The sequence below is a fragment of the Pholis gunnellus genome, assembly GCF_910591455.1.
Source record: "Pholis gunnellus genome assembly, chromosome: 12".
NCBI lineage: Eukaryota > Metazoa > Chordata > Actinopteri > Perciformes > Pholidae > Pholis > Pholis gunnellus.
In genome coordinates, this window is record NC_136539.1 from 22,788,233 (window position 1) to 22,807,994 (window position 19,762).

At 42.1% G+C, this 19,762-nt stretch overlaps 2 protein-coding genes across 2 annotated transcripts; both read left to right on the top strand.

Moving 5' to 3' along the window:
* Positions 1-158: 158 nt before the first annotated feature.
* LOC306704264 (kelch-like protein 9) lies at positions 159-15,278 on the top strand. Its single transcript, XM_079170528.1, has 11 exons — positions 159-265; positions 1,869-1,925; positions 2,947-3,086; positions 3,825-3,994; positions 4,175-4,307; positions 4,793-4,989; positions 5,152-5,227; positions 5,597-6,154; positions 7,435-7,614; positions 7,964-8,077; positions 12,184-15,278. Exons 2-11 carry the CDS (start codon positions 1,921-1,923, stop codon positions 12,678-12,680), a joined length of 2,070 nt encoding a protein of 689 aa, XP_079026654.1. The 5' UTR covers positions 159-265; positions 1,869-1,920; the 3' UTR covers positions 12,681-15,278.
* Positions 15,279-15,711: 433 nt separating this feature from the next.
* hsd3b1 (hydroxy-delta-5-steroid dehydrogenase, 3 beta- and steroid delta-isomerase 1) lies at positions 15,712-19,147 on the top strand (the record flags this gene model as incomplete). The annotated part of the gene is made up of 3 exons (XM_079170034.1): positions 15,712-15,862; positions 16,805-16,969; positions 18,339-19,147. 3 exons carry the CDS (start codon positions 15,712-15,714, stop codon positions 19,145-19,147), a joined length of 1,125 nt encoding a protein of 374 aa, XP_079026160.1.
* Between the last annotated feature and the right edge of the window lie 615 nt (positions 19,148-19,762).

Genomic DNA, 19,762 nt, shown 5'->3' on the forward strand with positions numbered 1-19,762 from the left:
ACAGCACCGCACAAGTGTGTCACATCTGGGTGTGGAGAGATGCACGAACAGTGCAGACAGTAAGAAAGAGAAGTAGCACAGGAAGTGAGTGAGGTCTCGTCGCTTTTTTTCTTTTTAAGGCAAAGAAACGTTGATGCTCAACCAAACTCTTTCAAACCAGCCGGCAGACGTGCTGCAGATTGTTCCTCTTAAGAGCTCTGGCCGGTTAGACGAGCAGGCTGGAGGGAGGCCTCGGGTCCAGTCTGCTGAGGAGGATTTCTTCCAGGTAGGGGCACCAACAGGTGTTGTTATAGATCCGGCTCATTGTGAGTTGATCCGTACGGCTCAGCTGCACAGGAGGGTTCATTCATACTCACTCACTTTAAGGTTTCAGTGTTAGTGACCCTGAGCTACGCTGTTGCTTCATTATTGCTCTTGTCGGTCGAGAAGAATCTTGAGTGTCGTCACTTTGTTTTGTGTAAGAGGAGATTTAAGGAGGACTGTGAACTGGTGGCCGACACTCATTAGAGGAAGAGTTACAGGAAAGACATACTTTGATGGCTTTATGCAATTTATTTTAATATTAAAGGTGCGATGTTTAAGATGTAGAAGTTACCCGTTACTACTGGATCTAAAGGTACAGTCATCAGTTGTTAAATAAAAGATAAAGCCAACTTCTAGGTTGGAGGACTGAACATAAATAAGAGTCATTTTCTTGATTTTGCCACTTTGTATTTAATCAAACAAACAAAAAACATAAACGGACACTGTACCTTTAATATGAATGACAAGTAGCTCTACTTCGTCCTCTCATGTTGGACCTTAGACTGTCTAAGAAGTGGAGATAGTCATCGTCACGTCACCCTTTGGTTTGTGGCCGTTTTGAAGCGATTTCTCCGTAGCCATCTTGGAATACGTCCTGTCAATCACTGTGTAGCCCCGCCCTAAAGCATCCCCTGCTTTATGGTCTGTTTGACTCTAAATGGACCATCATTTACTAAATGAACATCATGCTGTATTGAAGAAGACTTGAAACTAGAGATTGAGACCATAAACTCATGTTTACAATGTTTACTGAGGTAATAAATCAAGAGAGAAGTAGAGTCATTTTCTCATAGACTTCTATACAACCAGAGGAGTCGCCCCCTGGTGGACACTAGAGAGAATGCAGCTTTAACACATCTGGTTAGATCTCACATGTTGCACCTTTAACAAAGTCACATAATGATTTTGAAATAATTGTATGTTATGACACAATACAAAGATGTAACATGAAATGTTTTTTATTAAGTTACATTTCGTAAAAAAGACAAAATTGTGAGGTGAAAATGATCGACGTCAGAGCTCAGTTAGTTTCAGTTAAATGTGTGTCAATCACATAACAAACACAAGTCTGTGTGTTATAGATATGAGGCTGTGATATCAGATTACATTCATTGGTTTTATTAACATTAAACATGCGTGAAGTATTTTTTTTAGCGGTCATATGAAATCAAGATGAGCGATCAGAGTAAACGTCAAACTGCTGAACATGATCACAAAACATCAGCCACCGAGCCTCTGACACGGCTGAGTTCACCTGATGAGGAAAACACAAGAACATGTGCAGAAAGAATGTGTTATCGTTCAGAACACGTGACAGATAAAACCTCACTGGATTATCCACAAAGTCTATCATCAAACACACACAATCCATCACAGACAAAACCTGTTGAACAAGACGTTTGTCAAAATGTGTCATTTTACAGCAGAAGTGATATGTTTGCATTCGCGTGGATGAACTATTCCTGCAGACGTCAAATCGTTGAACTCTTCGATACCAAACAATCGTGTGCGGCTCATAAAATCACATTTCTGTCCACTGAAGCTTTTATTTTGTCTCCTTGCAGGAAGTCTCAGCAGCGCAACAGCCAACGTCTTCAACCACAAGAGGCAAATGAAATGGGGTACGGTGTCTTTTGGGGCTTCAGTGTTTCAACATTTCTCCTTTTAATGTCGTACATTTCTACGCCCTTGTATAATATAACTATACATGTTATTCATGGGGTGTTACTGGCGTTACCACTCACTGTAGATGAGTCGTGATGTTTGAAACAAGGTCACAGGAGATGAACGTGTCATATTTACATATTCTCTTAATGCACTCACGCTGTGTTAAAGATTACATTTTCAGGTACTTATTTAATTTAACTAATTCAATAAATACATATTTAAGCAGCTGGATTCCTGCATACTTATATATGATAATAAACAATAAAAAAACATACATAAAAATGTCAATAATAACTGCTTGAACTTTAAATTGTGTTTGTAAGGAGAAGAATATTTACCTCTTTTTCCTGTGAATTTAAAAAATGAAATATTTAAACACTTTCGTTTGTTTGTGCTTTTGATAGTTGTATTTATTTATTTATTTGTTCTGTGTATATTTTGGACTCCCTGTGTGCGACTAGCTTGGCAGGAAACAGCTTAAAGAGGAGAAGTGGTCCTCTGGTTCCTCCTATTCAGATCACAGGATCCTTTTTTAAGCTGCAGGGCTTCTTCCTGGAACCTCCATTAATCAAATGCTGCTCATTAGAGATGGTTCAGGTCAGGCTTTGGGCCATCGGAGTAGTTTGGCTCTGCCAAGTGAACTGAAGGAAGTGCTATTTGTTTACAACCTAAGAGGAAGTGCTGAGACACGAAACTCAGAGGCTGAAAGTGTTCGATGAAAAACTGCCACCAGAGTTAATGAAACTCTCAAAATACATCTTGGGCACATGTTTGTGAAGCCTGCTGTTCCTGTTTTGCTCTAATTTGCATTAAATATAGTGTGCATGCAGGTTTTTACAATTAAATAAAAACACGGAGATGCTGTGGACGCAGCAGGGTTATTATCAGATTCCTCTTAACATCACTTAAGCCACAAAATAAGGATTTCACTGCAGAGGAGATGTTAAGTGTTAACACTTCCTCGTTCCTCTGCAGGGGAAGTGGAGACGACAGCGGGCCGGGGAGGCTGAGCCGCAGGTTCTCCCGCCTGAGCAGGCATCAGTCCAGGGATCCTCCGAGACCTGCAGCTCAGCCGGAGAGACTTCCTGCTCCAGCTGACCCACCTGTTCAACCAGGTGTGTGTGTGTGTGTGTGTGTGTGTGTGTGTGTGTGTGTGTGTGTGTGTGTGTGTGTGTGTGCTCCCTGTCTCTTTCATTTATATCTTTTATTATTTTTGATCTGATACGAGGAAGAGAGGAGCTCACGTGCGGCTAAACGAGGTTTGTGTTTGTCTCAGTGGTGGAAAGTACATTCATGTACTGTACTGCATGTTGAGGTACATTTGAGAGGAAACTATAGTACTTTTTTACTCACTACATTTATTTGCCAGCACTAGTTATTAGTTACTTTTCAGATTAAGGTTTTACATCTTATGATTAGTTTATAAAATATGACACTAAACACTTCCCATACATATTTATATACTATCCTGACTAAATCTCACCTATAATACTCTCTATACTTGTACTTAAACCTGCATTAAATATGTTGTTAGCTGTTAACTGCTCATGTTCATACTGCTCATACTGTACATATCTTGCACCAAGGCTGTAATTATGATAATATAAATATTGGGGGACACACATCCCCTCAAATACATTGATGAAATGTATATAAAAGAATTAATACATCAATGATCCAATAATATGCTAAAACACTGACATGGGCCATTCTGCACAATGAGTACTTTGAGTACATGTTGCTGCTAATACTTCTGTACTTTATATCCATCAGTAGTTCCATTCACCTGCAGCAATAAAGGTATCGCGACTCTTCTCATCTCTTAACATGTGTTCTCCATTTGGGTTTGATAGACGACAGGCCTTCTCCACCGGCTCCCGCTCCGGCTCCGGCTCCGGCTCCTCTCCCCCCGCCCATTAACACGCCACCAAATCGCCCAGATAGAGCCACAAAGCCCAAACTTCCCCCTCGGCCACTGTCCAAGGCGTTCAGCAGCACCGAGCACGGAGCAGCTGTGTTGCAGGTATTTATTACTTTTTTGTGTTTTTATGTCACTTTATTTACAACAGCAACTTATTTTGGGGCACAAATATGGATAAAAATCAACTATTTCTCAACGTTATTTATAGGCGTGAGGCAGGATAAGGAATCAATGATGCAACACACTGAGTTATTCATCACAAGTCTTGTTTTTTTCCTGCAGGGCTTTGATGCTTTTCGGGCAGATGTGACTCTCTGTGACGTCGTCTTGGTCCCCGGGGACAGCGGGGACACTTTCCCAGTCCACAGAGTCATCATGGCTTCGTGTAGTGACTATTTCAAAGCGATGTTCACAGGTGAGAGGTCTTTTAACGTCGCAAACTCTGGCTTTTTTAGCTCCAGACATGTTGTAAAACACTTTATATGTAACAGCAACACTACGTGTAATAGGCCCTTTTCACGGCCGCCATGTTGACATGTCATAGAAGGATAAACACAGGTGTAATGGATCAACAGGGTGGCAATTAATATAATATAACACCCCTACAAAAGGGCCCATATGAACATACTTTTATATTTGATAAGAAACACATTTAGGAAAACACCACCAGTGTCAAGACTACGAGTCTACAGAGTAAAAGAAAAGAGGAAGAACTTGATATTCTCCTGCATTAAACTTCCTTTAAACATAGTTAAATACTTTTATTATCCTCTCCCTGTGTAACGTCTGAGCTGCCAGGCTTTACGGTGTCAGCGGTGTCTTTGTGTCTTGCTGAATGTGCATGAAGAGAAGAAGCATTCACCTCTTTGTCTCTTTGTCCTTTGTTCTGTCCTTGTTCAGGAGGCATGAGGGAGCAGGAGATGAGAGAGATCAAGCTGCACGGGGTCACTAAGTCGGGTTTAAAGAACATTATAGACTTCATTTACACATCCAAAGTCTGCCTCGACATGAGTAATCTCCAGGACACTCTGGAGGCGGCAAACTTCCTGCAGGTCATGCCCGTCCTGAGCTTCTGCAATCAGCTTCTGAGCAGCGAGGTGAGAGAATTTGCATTAATTCATGTACAGCTAGAGGTCTAGCTCGTTAAGATGCACTTCACTGTCCTTTAACGCCCTCTCTGCCCGTGTCAGTTACACAATACAGAATAAAAAAGATGTTTGTGAGTGACTCTTGCGTGCGGTTGTTGTTCTTCGATGCAGATCACTATTGATAACTGTGTGGAGGTGGAGCGCATCGCCATGGACCTGCTTCTGGAGGACGTTCAGCTGAATATCGGTGAGTGTTCACAGAAGCAACGGGACTATTTAAATCTGCAATAATATGTAATGAGGTGGAAAGTGGGATTAGCGTAGGGGCCCAATCCGTCCCACTGGATGACTTTGCAAAGCTGCAGAGAAGTCATTAATTCCAATTCTTTTGTAAGATATCATACACACTTTTGTATGAGGCTACAATCACTGAGAGGATATTGAACTGTTGTGTTGGAGTTGTAGATCCTCAGAAATCCCTAAAACGCTTCATTATTTATATCCACTCTTCCATTATCAAAACATCCAGACAGAAAACTAAATATGAGACATCATTCTGGTTGAACAAACTCAAATAAGATCATGATTTTGATTCCCTTTGTTGTGTCAAACCCAGGTGAGTTTGTGAGCCAGAACCTCTCAGCGTTGGTGGAGTGCGGCCGCTACCTCCAGCTCTCTGAAACCAGCATGGCCAACGCGCTGTCCAACAACACCCTGAAGGGATTCTCTGAGATGGAGCTCTACCACATCGCCAGAGGATGGCTGGACCACGACTCCCCCAGTCGACGCTCCTCCGTCTACGCCTTGATGCGCCACATTCGCTTCCCGCTCATGAGCCCCAACGAGCTGATCCAGATCTCCCAGGAAGACGAGGAGGGAGGGGACTCCATGATGCGCTCCGAGACGGCCTGCGTGAACCTCCTGCTGGAGGCCAGCAACTACCAGATGATGCCTTTCATGCAGCCGGCTCTGCAGACCGAGCGGACGCGAATACGCTCGGACGACACCCACATCCTGGCTCTGGGCGGCGTGATGCGACAGCAGCTGGTGGTGAGCCGGGAGCTGAGGCTGTACGACGAAAAGACCGGCCATTGGAGGGCCCTGAAGCCCATGGAGGCGCCGCGGTACCAGCATGGCGTGGCTCTTCTTGGCGGCTTTCTCTTCATTGTTGGAGGTCAGAACACTTCACACTCTCAGGGCAATATTCACCAACTGCATGTGTTCATTTAACACATACACACTGAATAGAGAAAGCTAGATTGTTAATAATAGTCCATGCAAACTGCAGGATGGGAGCCTCATAGAAGTATGAGAAAAAAGACAAGCCCTAGTTTTCTTCGTGAAAAGCCTTGAATTCTGCATTTTTGTTGCCATCTTGGATTTTGGTCCTTGGATCTTGTTTTTTTGCGACCAGTGAACAGGAAGTGACCATATTTGGACTGTGGAGGAGTGACGTAGAGACGCCGTATACTTAGAGACCTGTCAATCACCGTGTAGCCCCGCCCTAAAGCATCCCCTGCGTTATGGTCTGTTTGACTCTAAATGGACCATCATTTACTAAATGAACATCATGCTGTATTGAAGAAGACTTGAAACTAGAGATTGAGACCATAAACTCATGTTTACAATGTTTACTGAGGTAATAAATCAAGAGAGAAGTAGAGTCATTTTCTCATAGACTTCTATACAACCAGAGGAGTCGCCCCCTGGTGGACATTAGAGAGAATGCAGCTTTAGCACATGACCAGAGGTTGTTGTCTGTTTTGAACGGACAAAACAAGACACTTAAAGACATCACCTTGGACTTTGAGACACTGGTGATGGACCATTTTCACTATATTCTGACAATCAGGCCAAACGATTCATTGTTTAGTTTAGAAAATAATCTGCAGATTAATTGTTAATGAAAACGATCGTTAGTTTCAGCCCTTCCCCCTTTCAATTCAACATGACACACAGCTGACACACTGCAGAAGAGAAGAGAGCAAACCTACTGAAGCAACGGCAGCAATGTTTGTTGTTTTTCTCGTCACTCATGCGTTCAACACGTGTAAGGTGCTTCCTCAGGAAATCCTCCGTACAGTTTACTCACAAACCCTCCAGCTGTTAGTGTTTTAGTAGGAACATAACTTCTATTCTAAGCCACTGCACAGCTGCCTCTTCAGTTCACTTTACCTCGACTCTTCTGCTTCAAACTACATGAAGACATTTGAATCAGATGGTGGACATTAGAGAGAATGCATTGGTTTCACTTTTCCGAACCGGAGGTTGCCGCCTGGTGAAAAGGAACTTTGGTCCTACACTTGCATAATGTAATGACTTAGTTGGAAGGGAAGAAGTTATGGTACATCGTTCATCATCAAGACTCAACGTATGACCGAATTATATAACGAAATGAGTAGCGTAAATAACTAATCATTTTTAATCCTCCATTAACACAATTCATGTTCTCAGGCCAGAGCACTTACGACACCAAGGGTAAGACGGCCATCGACAGCGCCTACCGCTACGACCCGCGCTTCGACAAGTGGCTTCAGATCGCTTCGCTCAATGAGAAGAGGACCTTCTTCCACCTGAGCACGCTGAAGGGGAAACTGTTTGCAGTCGGAGGAAGGAATGCGTCAGGAGAGATTGGTGAGCAGCTGATAGTTCTTGTTCCACTACTTCTGTCAGTACTGCTTTCATTTGGAGTCATGTTTCTGTAGAATATTCTCTCTTCAAACTCTGTTTGTTAGTCTCCAACAACTCCACTTCCTGTTTGTCCGAAATCTTACGCAGAAGTGAAATTTTTTAAAGTACTCGAGTAAAATTCCAGACAGAAAAGAAAAAAGAGAAGTTTCTAAAACACATCGTAGATCACGACTGTTCCCATAGCAATGATTTAACATCCGATTGACTCATAAACGCACACAGAGCTGCGGTGAAATGAGGCGTTGATGCTTGAATTAAATTCTACTTTTCCCAAACGTCTCACGTTGATCAGACACGGTGGAGTGCTACAACCTGAGGAAAAATGAGTGGACAAACGTGACCAACATGGTGGAGCCTCACTACGGACACGCTGGAACAGTTCACGGGGACCTCATGTACATCTCCGGTAAGTTAACGCCGATCGACACAAAACTCAGAACGTGTCTGAGCTCAGTTTGCCTTCTCGTCTCTGTCATTTATGAAGAAACAACAGGAAATTGTACATTTATTATGAAGTCTGTACGTGACATTAGGATCCCTTTTCCTACTGGACACACAAATTAAATGCATTCACGTGACTATGCAACGGTCAGAGCTAATGACGTAGTATTAAACCCTGAGGAAGACCACTGATGGTGGCCGGGTTGGGAATTGGTCCAATGTTTTGTGACACATTCGTTTCGTTGCCTAAACCTAAACTGTACGTACTTATTTTAAGCCCAACCATGATGTTTTTCCTTTTGTAGTGTAATGTCGTCCCAACTGACAGAAAAATAAATGACGTTTAGTGAAATTCATGTCACTAAACATAAAACCAGAAGATTCAATTTGTGACTGTTTCACAAACTGCCGTGAGACTGTGTTGCTTCATTCAAACTCAACAGAAACAAAAAGTCATTAACACCGTCTTGGTTAGTCTTTCCACCGTTCCAACAACCACCAACTATTGTTTAGTTGAAATAAACTCTTTATTCAACGAGTATTATTAATATTCTCTCCTAAAAGCCACCGGACTCCATTGACAAACGTAAAAAACACTCATTCAAACTCGACAGAAACAAATTAAAACTCATCAAAACCATCTTTGTCAGTCTTTTTCACTTTTCCAACAATCACCAACTCTGGTTTGAGAGTTTGAAAGAGAGACTGAATAAGTAACAGACATAAATAAGAAGTAACCGCCGTAACATGTTTCACTGTTTTCTGTCACGTTGACAAACCCCAAAAAAACAGAAAGACTACTGGTCTCCTGGCAATGGGAAAGGAGTCGATTGCCTATTTTTTGCAGGTTTTCCTGCATACGAGCACTCATTTTGGTGGAAAAAGGTATGAGAGAGACTCAAAACTTTTTAAAAGGCACAATAAACAACTGTTTTAAGTCCTCATACTTTAACAACAAGCTATTGTCTTCATACTCTACCCTTATGACTGTTTTCAGTTCTGCTGCCTCTGTGGTTAAGTTGAGCAAGACCTACGTGTTTAGAGAAAGATCACAGTCATGGTTGGAGTTGCACAAAGCTTGCCTTCGTGGTAAAAAGAAACCAACAGTGACTTTTCATAGCGGGGGACGCAACTCTCACAGTCTGCAGTGTTGGTGTTTAAGTGTTTCAACAAATTACCTGGTAAAAGACAGCCTTCATCAGGTCATTTAAAGTAGGAATACAAATTCTTTCAGTGTTGAGAATACAGTGTTATTTCCCATCCGTCCACCTGGTGCCCTCGTTCTTTCCGTGTTTCACCTGACTGCCCCACCCATCCACTCAGCTGCCCCTCTTTTCCTCATCAGCTTCTGTTAGCTCTAAAAATCCTTTCAAATTGCTGAACTGACCCAGCTTGTCTGTGTTTGGGTTCAATCGTGCATTTCCTGAATTGTGACAGATACCATCTCTTCACTCCCCAAACTGATTTACATTTTTTGACAAAAGCAAATTTTCACACGAGCAGCAGGAGGAACTGGTGCGACCGTTTCAAAGCCTTGAAATGAGCTCTAACCCTGCAGTCCAAATGAGAAGAACAACAAAACCATGACTCTGGACTTACTAGCTCACTAAGACCAAGCAGCTGGGTTAAATATTTAAAAATCCTTTAAAATCTCTGGCTGTTAACTTTGGCAATAATGTGCTTTGTTGCTGCAGGAGGTCTAAAACACCACAGGGTTCCTTCAAAACAATGATGATGCTCCTTCCTGATGGGTTCATAACAGGCTCGCTCACGACGAGTTAAACCTCGGCTGGAAAGTGGACGAGTTGTGGGGGCAGCAGCAGCAGGGGGCCGTGACAATAAAGCTGCGGTCAAGTTGGACAGTTTCCAGCAGCCTTCAAAGAATACACAGGAAGTCACAGAGATAGTCACATCCTGTTAGAGCCGATCTGGAGGCTTTACTGAAATATATTGTATTGTCTGCCTCGTAGAGCACTTTGTAATTGTTGCTCGTTTCGGTGAGTGTCATATCAATAAGCTTTGTTATTTATTCATTACTTTTAATGTTACAAACCCTCTGGAATAAGTAAATACTGGATCTTTACAAAGGAAAGACCGCTTTAGGGGAACTCCACCGTCACAGCAGCGCTGCCATCAGTTTAAGAGACCAGTCTAGTCCTCTTAACACCTAAAACTGTTTTTGCAGGAATTTTCTATCAGCGACAAACGGTTCCATTTTGTTAAAATGAGTTGACAAACGCTTGCATGGCTGGCCGATTTGAAACCACTTCCTGTTGAGCAGCACACTCTCTGCCCTCAACCTGATGTCTGTCAGGTTTCTTAGCAACTCTTACGGCCTATATAGTGTGTCTTGGGGTACACAGGAAGTAACATAAAAGGTGACAAAAAACCCAAGAGGATCAGAGGCAGCGGCAATTAGATACATTTATTACCAGTGTAGATGAACAGGAACAAACATGCTAAATAAGGAAGCGTAGCTGTCAGGGTCTCTAAGGCAAACATAATAAACAAAAGAAGAGGTCAGCTGGCCTACGAACAAACAAAACAATACTGAACTCCCTAACTAGCCACAAAACAGGAGAAAACGTTACAAGATAAAAGGCAGAGAACCCCTACAAAGCTTCCATTAAGTTCGAGCCCAAGGTATGGCAGCACAAATGCTCTTGGTAGCCGCAACAACAAAACCCACAGCGCCACAGGCCCAGAGTGAACAAAACGGGGGCTGGGAAACACTGGAGTTGATATGCAGCTCCACTAATGAGATGAGGACTCTCAGGTGTGGGTGCTTCAGTGATCGGAGAGGGGCGTGGCAGACCTGCAAGACAAACACAAGAGCTCTCCACCAGAAAAGAGGCCTCGTTAAGTCAGGGGGCGTAAACAGCAACCTTGGACAGAAAAGGTTTGAGAGCAGAAACTGTTTCACACGAATGACTGAGAAGCAGGAAACACAACAAGACCTGTGGTTGAAGTGGGTCCCAGTACTTTGCAACAAGTTTAAAAACCCACGACTCTCGGAAGCTTTAAAGTGTCGGTGGTGTTTACCAGAATACACGACATAGCAGTCACATATCTATCTCATTCCACCAGGGAGAGTTTGAACCTAGGCTCAATCTGTGACTGTGAACAGAGAAAGATTCAGAATAAACCCTCCGAGCATTTAGCTTATCAAAGTGTTATGTCTAGCATGTTAACACAAACAGGCAGAAACAGCTCAACATGAACATTCATACAAACGGTTCCTCCTCCAGTATCTATGTGTTTAAGACCTGGTGTGGTCTGCCCACTCCTGAAACATGGCTCTCTGTGAGCTCAAGATTTATATATTGAATTCATTAGTTATCTGAAAACCCCCAAAAATGAGCTGAAAGTAGCTGAAAACGACAGTAGCAGAGCAATGGTCGGTTACTTTAACAACAAAGTGAGTGTTGGGGGGGGGTAGAGTGTTACAGTCTGCTAAATGACTGTAATGTAATAATGTAAAGTAATGTAAGTTAGTGTACAATCATTTAGTTAATTAGTTAACACAGAAACACGGTATGTTCCTTTAAACCAAGGAAATTATTTTAGTTATGCTATTACGGTCCAATGTTACGTTTTACATTGTTACGTTACGTTGTTACGTTGTTACATTACATTGTTACGTTACATTGTTACGTTACATTGCTACGTTACATTGTTACGTTACATTGCTACATTACATTGTTACGTTACATTGTTACGTTATGATACGTTGTTACGTTGCAATGTTACGTTAGGAGTTTACATTGTTACATTAGGATGTTAAGTTATGTTGTTAAATTATTACGTTACAATGTTACGTTACAATGTTACGTTATTATTTTTATCATAAATCATGAACGTTCATCAAGTAGTTTTGTTGCCCTAAACCTTATCAATCATTTCACAACTTTAACCAAGTGGTGCGTTTATGCAATTCATGAAATGGATTTTTGTTTCAGAAACCTCGACGTTCAGCGTATTCTGTGGTTTGCAGAAACGCACAATGGAAACATTGTTTTTCTGGCGACTTGGTTGAATGAAACATTTGTTGAATTCTCTTTCTTCACACAGGTGGAATCACCCGTGACACGTTCCAGAAGGAGCTCTGGTGTTACGACCCCGCCGCCGACAAGTGGAGTCGCCGAGCCGACATGAAGGAGCTCCGCGGCCTGCACTGCATGTGCACCGTCGGCGACAGACTCTACGTCATGGGCGGGAATCACTTCCACGGCAGCGCCGACTACGACGACGTCCTGGGCTGCGAATACTACAGCCCGGAGACAGACCAGTGGACGGTGGTGGCGCCAATGTCTTGGGGCCAGAGCGACGTCGGCGTGACGGTGTTCAACGGGCAGATCTACGTGGTGGGAGGGTATTCCTGGAACAGCAGGTGCATGGTTGACGTTGTGCAGCGGTACGATCCAGAGTGGGACGTGTGGGACAGGGTGTTCAACGTGCTGGAGCCTCTGGGGGGGATTCGTTCCTGCACGATGACCGTTCATCTGCCGGAGGGGTCAGTGGACGAGGCTCAGATGCAGGAGGGTCCGCTGCCTACAGCTAAGAGCTGATACTGCACCACAGGGGGGGGGGGGGGTCCAATTCACCTGCATGCTAGGCAATACAGGAAACAGTGTAGGTTGCAAACATGATTAGGTGCAAGCGTGGCTACTTCTCTAACATTAGCATTCAGTGGTTTGCACCTCTTTACTATTTCTATAGTGCCGTTTCCTGTCTTTGCTGTTATTGTCAGCCATGAAGCATCCGGCCTGCTGCGCTGCTTGTGTTCTTTCTCTCTGCAGAGTCTCAGTTTGTGAAAGGAAACAAAGGTCAAATTGTCCGGACATCGATTCAGGGAACATTATCGCTATTTCACAAACTGAGGCAATGTAAAGAGATCAAATTGACTTGCCAAGTAAATGAAAATGTTTTTGGTGTCACCACAGCTTCTGAATTCAGCATGGAAATACTGTGACTAAAGAATAAAGCTGTCCTTATCTAAGTCTTTCCATCACTCTCAAATAATCTCACAACTCGAGACCAAAAGCAGCGATGACTTTATCCTGCTAACAAGCGCCGTCTGTTTAACTAACAAGCCCTGTCTGTTCAGACGAGTAGTCGAGTCATAAGATGTTGGCAAAACCAACAGCAATTTGGAAATTCCGTCTGTTAATTGATTGTGTGACGTCCACATTTTTTCAAATTACAACTGCCGATTAGAGCTCAAATCCAACAGACATGTACAAATATCACAGTTATGTTTTGTATATTTAAATATATGCATTGTTTTAAGATGAAAATAAACTGTTGATGTCACACTTATTCACTGTCAGTGAAGGCCAAAGCTCAGGGTAACACACACACACACACACACGGACCTCACAAGTGAAGGACGACGAATCTACCCTTGAGACGTCGACCTTCACCGTCCAGATAAGACAACAGTCAGCTGCGATATCGATTTCTACGCCAAGGACGACAAATACTGAAGAGCAGACGGTGACTCTACATAGAAAAGATGCACAAAGCAGTACTTTCTACTACACAGTAAGATGTGAGACGTGGCCTAACCCTGCTGCACTCTCAGTTCAAATAAAGCAAATCATCGACATAACAAATAACTTGAAAAGAAGCCGTAGCTCAACGTCAAGAGACTGAATGTTTTAGGCTCCTGATTGAAGTGTAGGAAATGTTCTATTCTGGGGGTGTACAGACATGATAATACTGTTCGAGAGGGTAAAACCCTGCAGCACTCAGGAGTTTCCACCACACAGCCACATGAACCAGTGTACCATTTACTGAGCGAACCATAGCCAACTATAATTCATCATGAGGGAGGGAAAACATATTTGGCCATCTGGCCGACAGATGTCACCTTGAAATGTCGAGTCTTGTTTGGTTTGGCTGCTCCGGCCTTGTACCTTCCTCTGGAGGAAAGTATTTAATCATTGTACCCGGAGTACAGATCTGATCTACTCATCTTTAGTTTTAAAGGAACCTTGTTCAGCTGCTCCTCTTGAGTTTCTAAACAAAGCAGTAACAATCGTCGGTGCAAATATTCTCTTCTGCTGTGGTAGAGCGCTTTGACGACAGTTCAAATATTCCACAGTGTGCAGACTTAAAGGAACAGTTCACCACAAATATTTAAAAAAAGATGTTTCCTCTAACCTGTTGTGTTATTCGTCAATCTAGATTGTTTTGGTGTGAGTTGCAATGTTTGAGGTATCGGTCGTAGAGATGTCTGCCTTCTCTTCGATATAATGGGAATTTATAGCACTTGGCTTGAGGTGCTTCAAAAAATATACATTTGAAAAACTGCTTACAACTCTGTGTGTGGATTATCTTAAGAAACAAAGAGACATCGCTGTTGAAACCAAGATGGCGACAGCCAAAAACCAAGATGGCTACAGCCAAAAACCAAGATGGCTACAGCCAAAAACCAAGATGGCTACAGCCAAAAACCAAGATGGCGACGGCCAAAAACCAAGATGGCGAATGCCAAAGAGACTTCAAAACGTCAGTCCACAAACCACTGGATGACATCACAGGGACTATATCCACTTCCTATATACGGTCTATGGGTTTAACTTAAACCATGATCTTTTCCTTTCCTGTGTATATTTTACGAAAAGCTATTTTCTTTTCTTTTTTTTTTTACGAATGTCCAGTAACGAGAGCGTTGAGTGCAAACTACTTGGTCGGATTCAGGAAAAGATCGTGGTTTGGGGTTGAAGTTCGGTGATGAATAAGTCAATATTTTCAAACAGTTCATCTGTAAAAGTCTGGTGTTTTTAGACCCAACGGTTACATACAAATGAATTGTGTGGGTTACAAGCAAGTGTTAGATAAACAGTGTATGAGTACAGCCTGATGTATTTGAGGTACTTCATTTAAGTATTTCCATTTTATGATCATTTATACTGTACAGCTAAAGGTATGAAATATGATTTATCTAACATTTATAAATATGCTTTGTTCTAGATATTTTATAAAAGATGCATTGTTATAGATTTACTTATACTTTTGGTATTAAAGTACCTTCTGTCAACACATTTTAATGCAGGACTTTTACATGTAATTAAACGTGTTTCTTTTACTTAAACTATCTCAGCACTTCTTTCATCTGTTCATTTTGGGGAATCATTCATTTAATAAAAGTAGAAGTCATCTTCAAGAATATCCCGTTGATCCTCGTGTTTCTTTCTCTTCGTCACATGCAGTTATTCCCACTTAGATGACAGAATAAAACTTCCAACAGCAACTGTCCTTGACTACAAAACATTCCAGCCTCCAATTTTCATTTATAGCTCCAAAAAGCATCACAGAGCTGCAGCCGAGCCCTTCCCCTTTTCCCACACTGCCTTGAGGCAAATAATTCGGGTTTTTTCTGGTAAACTTTCTGGGTTTACAAATAGTGAGAGGGCTGAAGCTGAGAGGACAGAAGCAGCTGTCGTTCTCTCCGACAAACAGAACACAAAACATCCAAAAACACAAAAGTGTATTTATTTTTTCAGAGTTTTTTTCTTTTGAGGAGCATCTTCAAGAGGTCCATTGGAAGATACGCTATTGTTTGTTGTTGTGTAAAGAGAGAATTAACCTGCGATGTCTCTGAGAGGTGAAGTGTGTTTGGTGACGGGAGCCGGTGGATTCCTGGGAAAGAGGCTGGTGAGGCTGCTGCTGGAGGAAGAGCAAGCGGCTGAGATTCGACTGCTGGACAGACAAGTACAGCCGCAACTTTTAGAGTCTCTGGAGGGTAAAAATCTGTCTGTTTCATTCTGTGTTCACTGACATTTTATTCACAATATATATAGAAACAGATCAAACAGAACAATTTTGATTGCAAATAACTCTTTCTTTCTTTAAAGATTTTCAACTTCAGCCATTCGTGCCATTAAACAAAGTGCAGCTTCTCTAATTTAATCAACATTGATATAAAGTATAAGTAGAAATGTGGTATTTACTTTAATATTATGAGGCTGTAGTGATAGAGTGGGAACACTTTGTAATACCAGCAGTTTGATTTGTCATTTATTTAAACTTAATTTAATCAAATATAATAACAGTCTTGGACTGAAATAAGTTATTTTTATATACTTATTTTACAAAGATTTAACCGTTAAAAGAATTAACTCTGAAGTGCTTCAGAGGATCAACATGTTAATGGAGTAATGAAAACTGCCATTTATATATTCATATTATTCCGCTTTTTTTACTACTACACAACAATATAATAATTTTCTAACCCAAATGCTAGGTTTTTTAATATTGTCTGGGATATGTCAATGATTAGCAATAATATTGATTTTGATGCATTGCTCCATAGTGCAGCAGCGATGCCCCTAGTGGACACCAGGATAATTGCATGTAAAAAAGAAAATTCCACAAACTGGTGGAAAATTGTAAAAAGTACAATTTCGATGTCAGTTTGATGGGTTTCAATGGGGACATGTTGTCCTTTAGGATCTTCGTGTTCTGGCTACAGTTTATTAAAGGAGCTGAGGTTCTAAAAAACCTCACACCCTTGACAAAACGTATGCGATATGCAATAACACAGTCACAACAATGTAATAGACAAAACTGTCCCTAGTGATGCACAAGGGTTAAGGATAAAAGACACATGAAAATACTGTATAAGAAAACCACATAACCCGATGTCACATTGTGTTGATTGATGGGTTGATTTGCTGCGTGTCAGACTGTCGAGGCGACACACAGTTGACTGTTTTCGAGGGCGACATCAGAGACGGCGAATTCCTGAGGAAAAGCTGTCGAGGAGCGTCGATCGTCTTCCACATCGCGGCCATCATCGACGTTACGGACTCGGTGGAGTACAGCGAGATACACGGGGTCAACGTCAAAGGTCAGACCGTCGCTTCAATGCACTGAAAGATGAAGCAGAACTCTTCTCACTTCAAGTGACTTTATTGATTCTATTAACGTTTCAAACTACTTTCATTGCTTTAATTATCACTTCAGCTGCCGTTACACTTCAAAAAACTACTTTTTCATTGATGACACTTCACGGAAGACTTCAACTGCTTTAAGTGCTACTTCAGCTGCTTTCATTGCTTACTTTGACACTTCAGCTGCTTTCATTGCTCGTATTTCAACGGGCATCAACGTGTTTCAGAACTTACACTTTAACTGATAGTTAAAGCAGAACTTTTAAATGTTTACACTTCAACTGACTTTCTGTGCTTATGTTTCTATGGGTTTTTAAAAACTGCTTTAATTACATTAATGACACTTAAGCTGCTGTTTCACTTCAACTAACTAACTTTTTCGAGGGACTGAACTGCTTTAAGCGCTTACACTTAAAATTACATTTTGATTGCTAACTTTGATATAAACTGTGCAAAGTCAATGTTCAAAATGTTCATTTTGGTTTCACATAGGAAACAACCCGCCGTCTCCTGAGTGAAAGTCTTGTGTCTTCCCTTTATGGACTTTCATGCTCGTTTCCCTCGTAATTAGAACTTGGAACTTTCAATAACGGTCACTCAATAAACTGAGTCACACCTCGAACCAAATGTAAAAACATTAGTCTTTAACGTATTTGTGGTTTGCAGCAGCATATAATGCCAAAAAAATGTTCCTGGCGACATTGTTGTTTAATTTCAACAGAATTCGACCTTAAACTGAAAGTTGAACTCACATCAACCGTTTCACTGGAACTGCAACTTCAGGCACCTTCACACTTTTCTTTCTCTTCAAGATTTATTGAATTATTCTAAATTATTGACTTGTCAAGAAATTATTTTACATTATGTTTTCACATTTTTTTTCACAATATATGTAGAAACAAGCAGAATCATTTTATTGCAACTATAACTTTCTTCCTTTAAAGGTTTTCAACTTCAGCCATTCGTGCCATTAAAAGGGCAGCTTCTCTAATTTAATCAACATTGACAGGAAAGTATGAACATAAATGTAGTATTTACTCTGATAAAATGGGAACACTTTGTAATATCAGTTGTTTGATTTGTCTTTTTCTTATTTAAACATTCATTAAATCAGGGAAGCCTCGCCAAGACATACAAAAAAAGAAAGAAATTAGGCAGCAATTACAGATTCCTATTGATTATTGGATTATCTCGCCCTCACATAAAATAACAATCTTGGGCTGAAATAGATCATTTTGATTTAACAAAGATGTAATCCTTGTCCTCTAGATAGTGATGAGGCTCTCTTTTAACTCATATAAACTCGAGAGCATCTTCGCTTTGCAGGAACGCAGCTGCTTCTGGAGGCTTGTATCCAGGAGAACGTGGTGTCCTTCATCTTCACCAGCACCATCGAGGTGATGGGACCAAACCCAAGAGGTGAACCCATCGTCAACGGCAGCGAGGACACCGTGTACGAGTGCGCTCTGAAGTTCGCCTACAGCAAGACCAAAAAGGAGGCCGAGCGGAGGACCCTGCAGGCCCACGGAGAGGTGCTCCAGAACGGAGGCCGACTGGCCACGTGCGCCCTCAGACCGATGTACATCTACGGGGAGGGCTGCCGCTTCCTGCTGGGCCACATGGGCGACGGGATACGAAATAAAGACGTTCTGTTTCGCATGTCTCAGCCAGACGCCCTGGTGAATCCCGTGTACGTGGGCAACGTGGCCTCGGGCCACCTCCAAGCGGCACGCAGCCTCAAAGATCCAGAAAAAAGAAACGCCGTCGGAGGAAAGTTTTACTTCATTTCCGACGACACGCCGCTCGTGAGCTACTCGGATTTCAACCACGTCATGATGGCACCTCTGGGCTTCGACATTCAGGAGAAGCTCATGTTTCCGCTCTGGCTCCTCTACACGGTCTGCTTCCTCATGGAGATGCTGTGCGCGATGGTCCGGCCGTTGGTGCGCGTCGTCCCGCCGCTGAACCGGCAGCTCGTCACCATGTTGAACACGCCGTTCAGCTTCTCCTATCAGAAGGCCAAGAGGGACCTGGGATACGCCCCCAGGCACACCTGGGAGGAGGCCCGCAGACGCACCACAGAGTGGCTCGCGTCAGAGCTGCCGAAGGAGCGGGAGAGAATAAGAGCGAAATGATTTGTTTAAAGTCGTTTATTCATTATCGGTTTGTGTGTGCTTGTGTTTTAATCCGTTGGATGAGACCCTTTTCCTGCGGCGACAGTAAGAAGAAAGTTTTAGTGGAAGTGTGTGTGAAGCACTCAGCCAAAAACATGGCAATCATCACTGTTAATGTTTCTTTAGAGGCACCATTTACTATGTGTATGCTGTTGTAGCATCTTTCTAATTATTCTAATAGGTTTAACACATGTTCTTGTTATTTAGTTTGTCTGATATTACCACTAGGAGTCACCATATTCCTACACCTATATGGTTTATTTGAGGATAAGCATCCACTTTTTCTATGATTTAAGGTTAACGGTTCAGTAAAGCAATGTTCAAAATCTATTTTACATCTCGTATCGTTGACTCGTGTCAATGTCGCCTGTTGTCCCTTCACTGTATGGTAATGTGTCGTGTGCACTATTAAAGTTTACGCTGAGAAAATAAACATTGTACATTTTCATTTATACTTGATTTATAAATTCATCAACTCATTTAACTTGAAGGGAAACTTGCATCATTTTTCTTGGAAGTTGGAAGCAAACAGACTTTTGGAAAGGTAAACTCCGACCGGTGAATCATGCAGTTGGT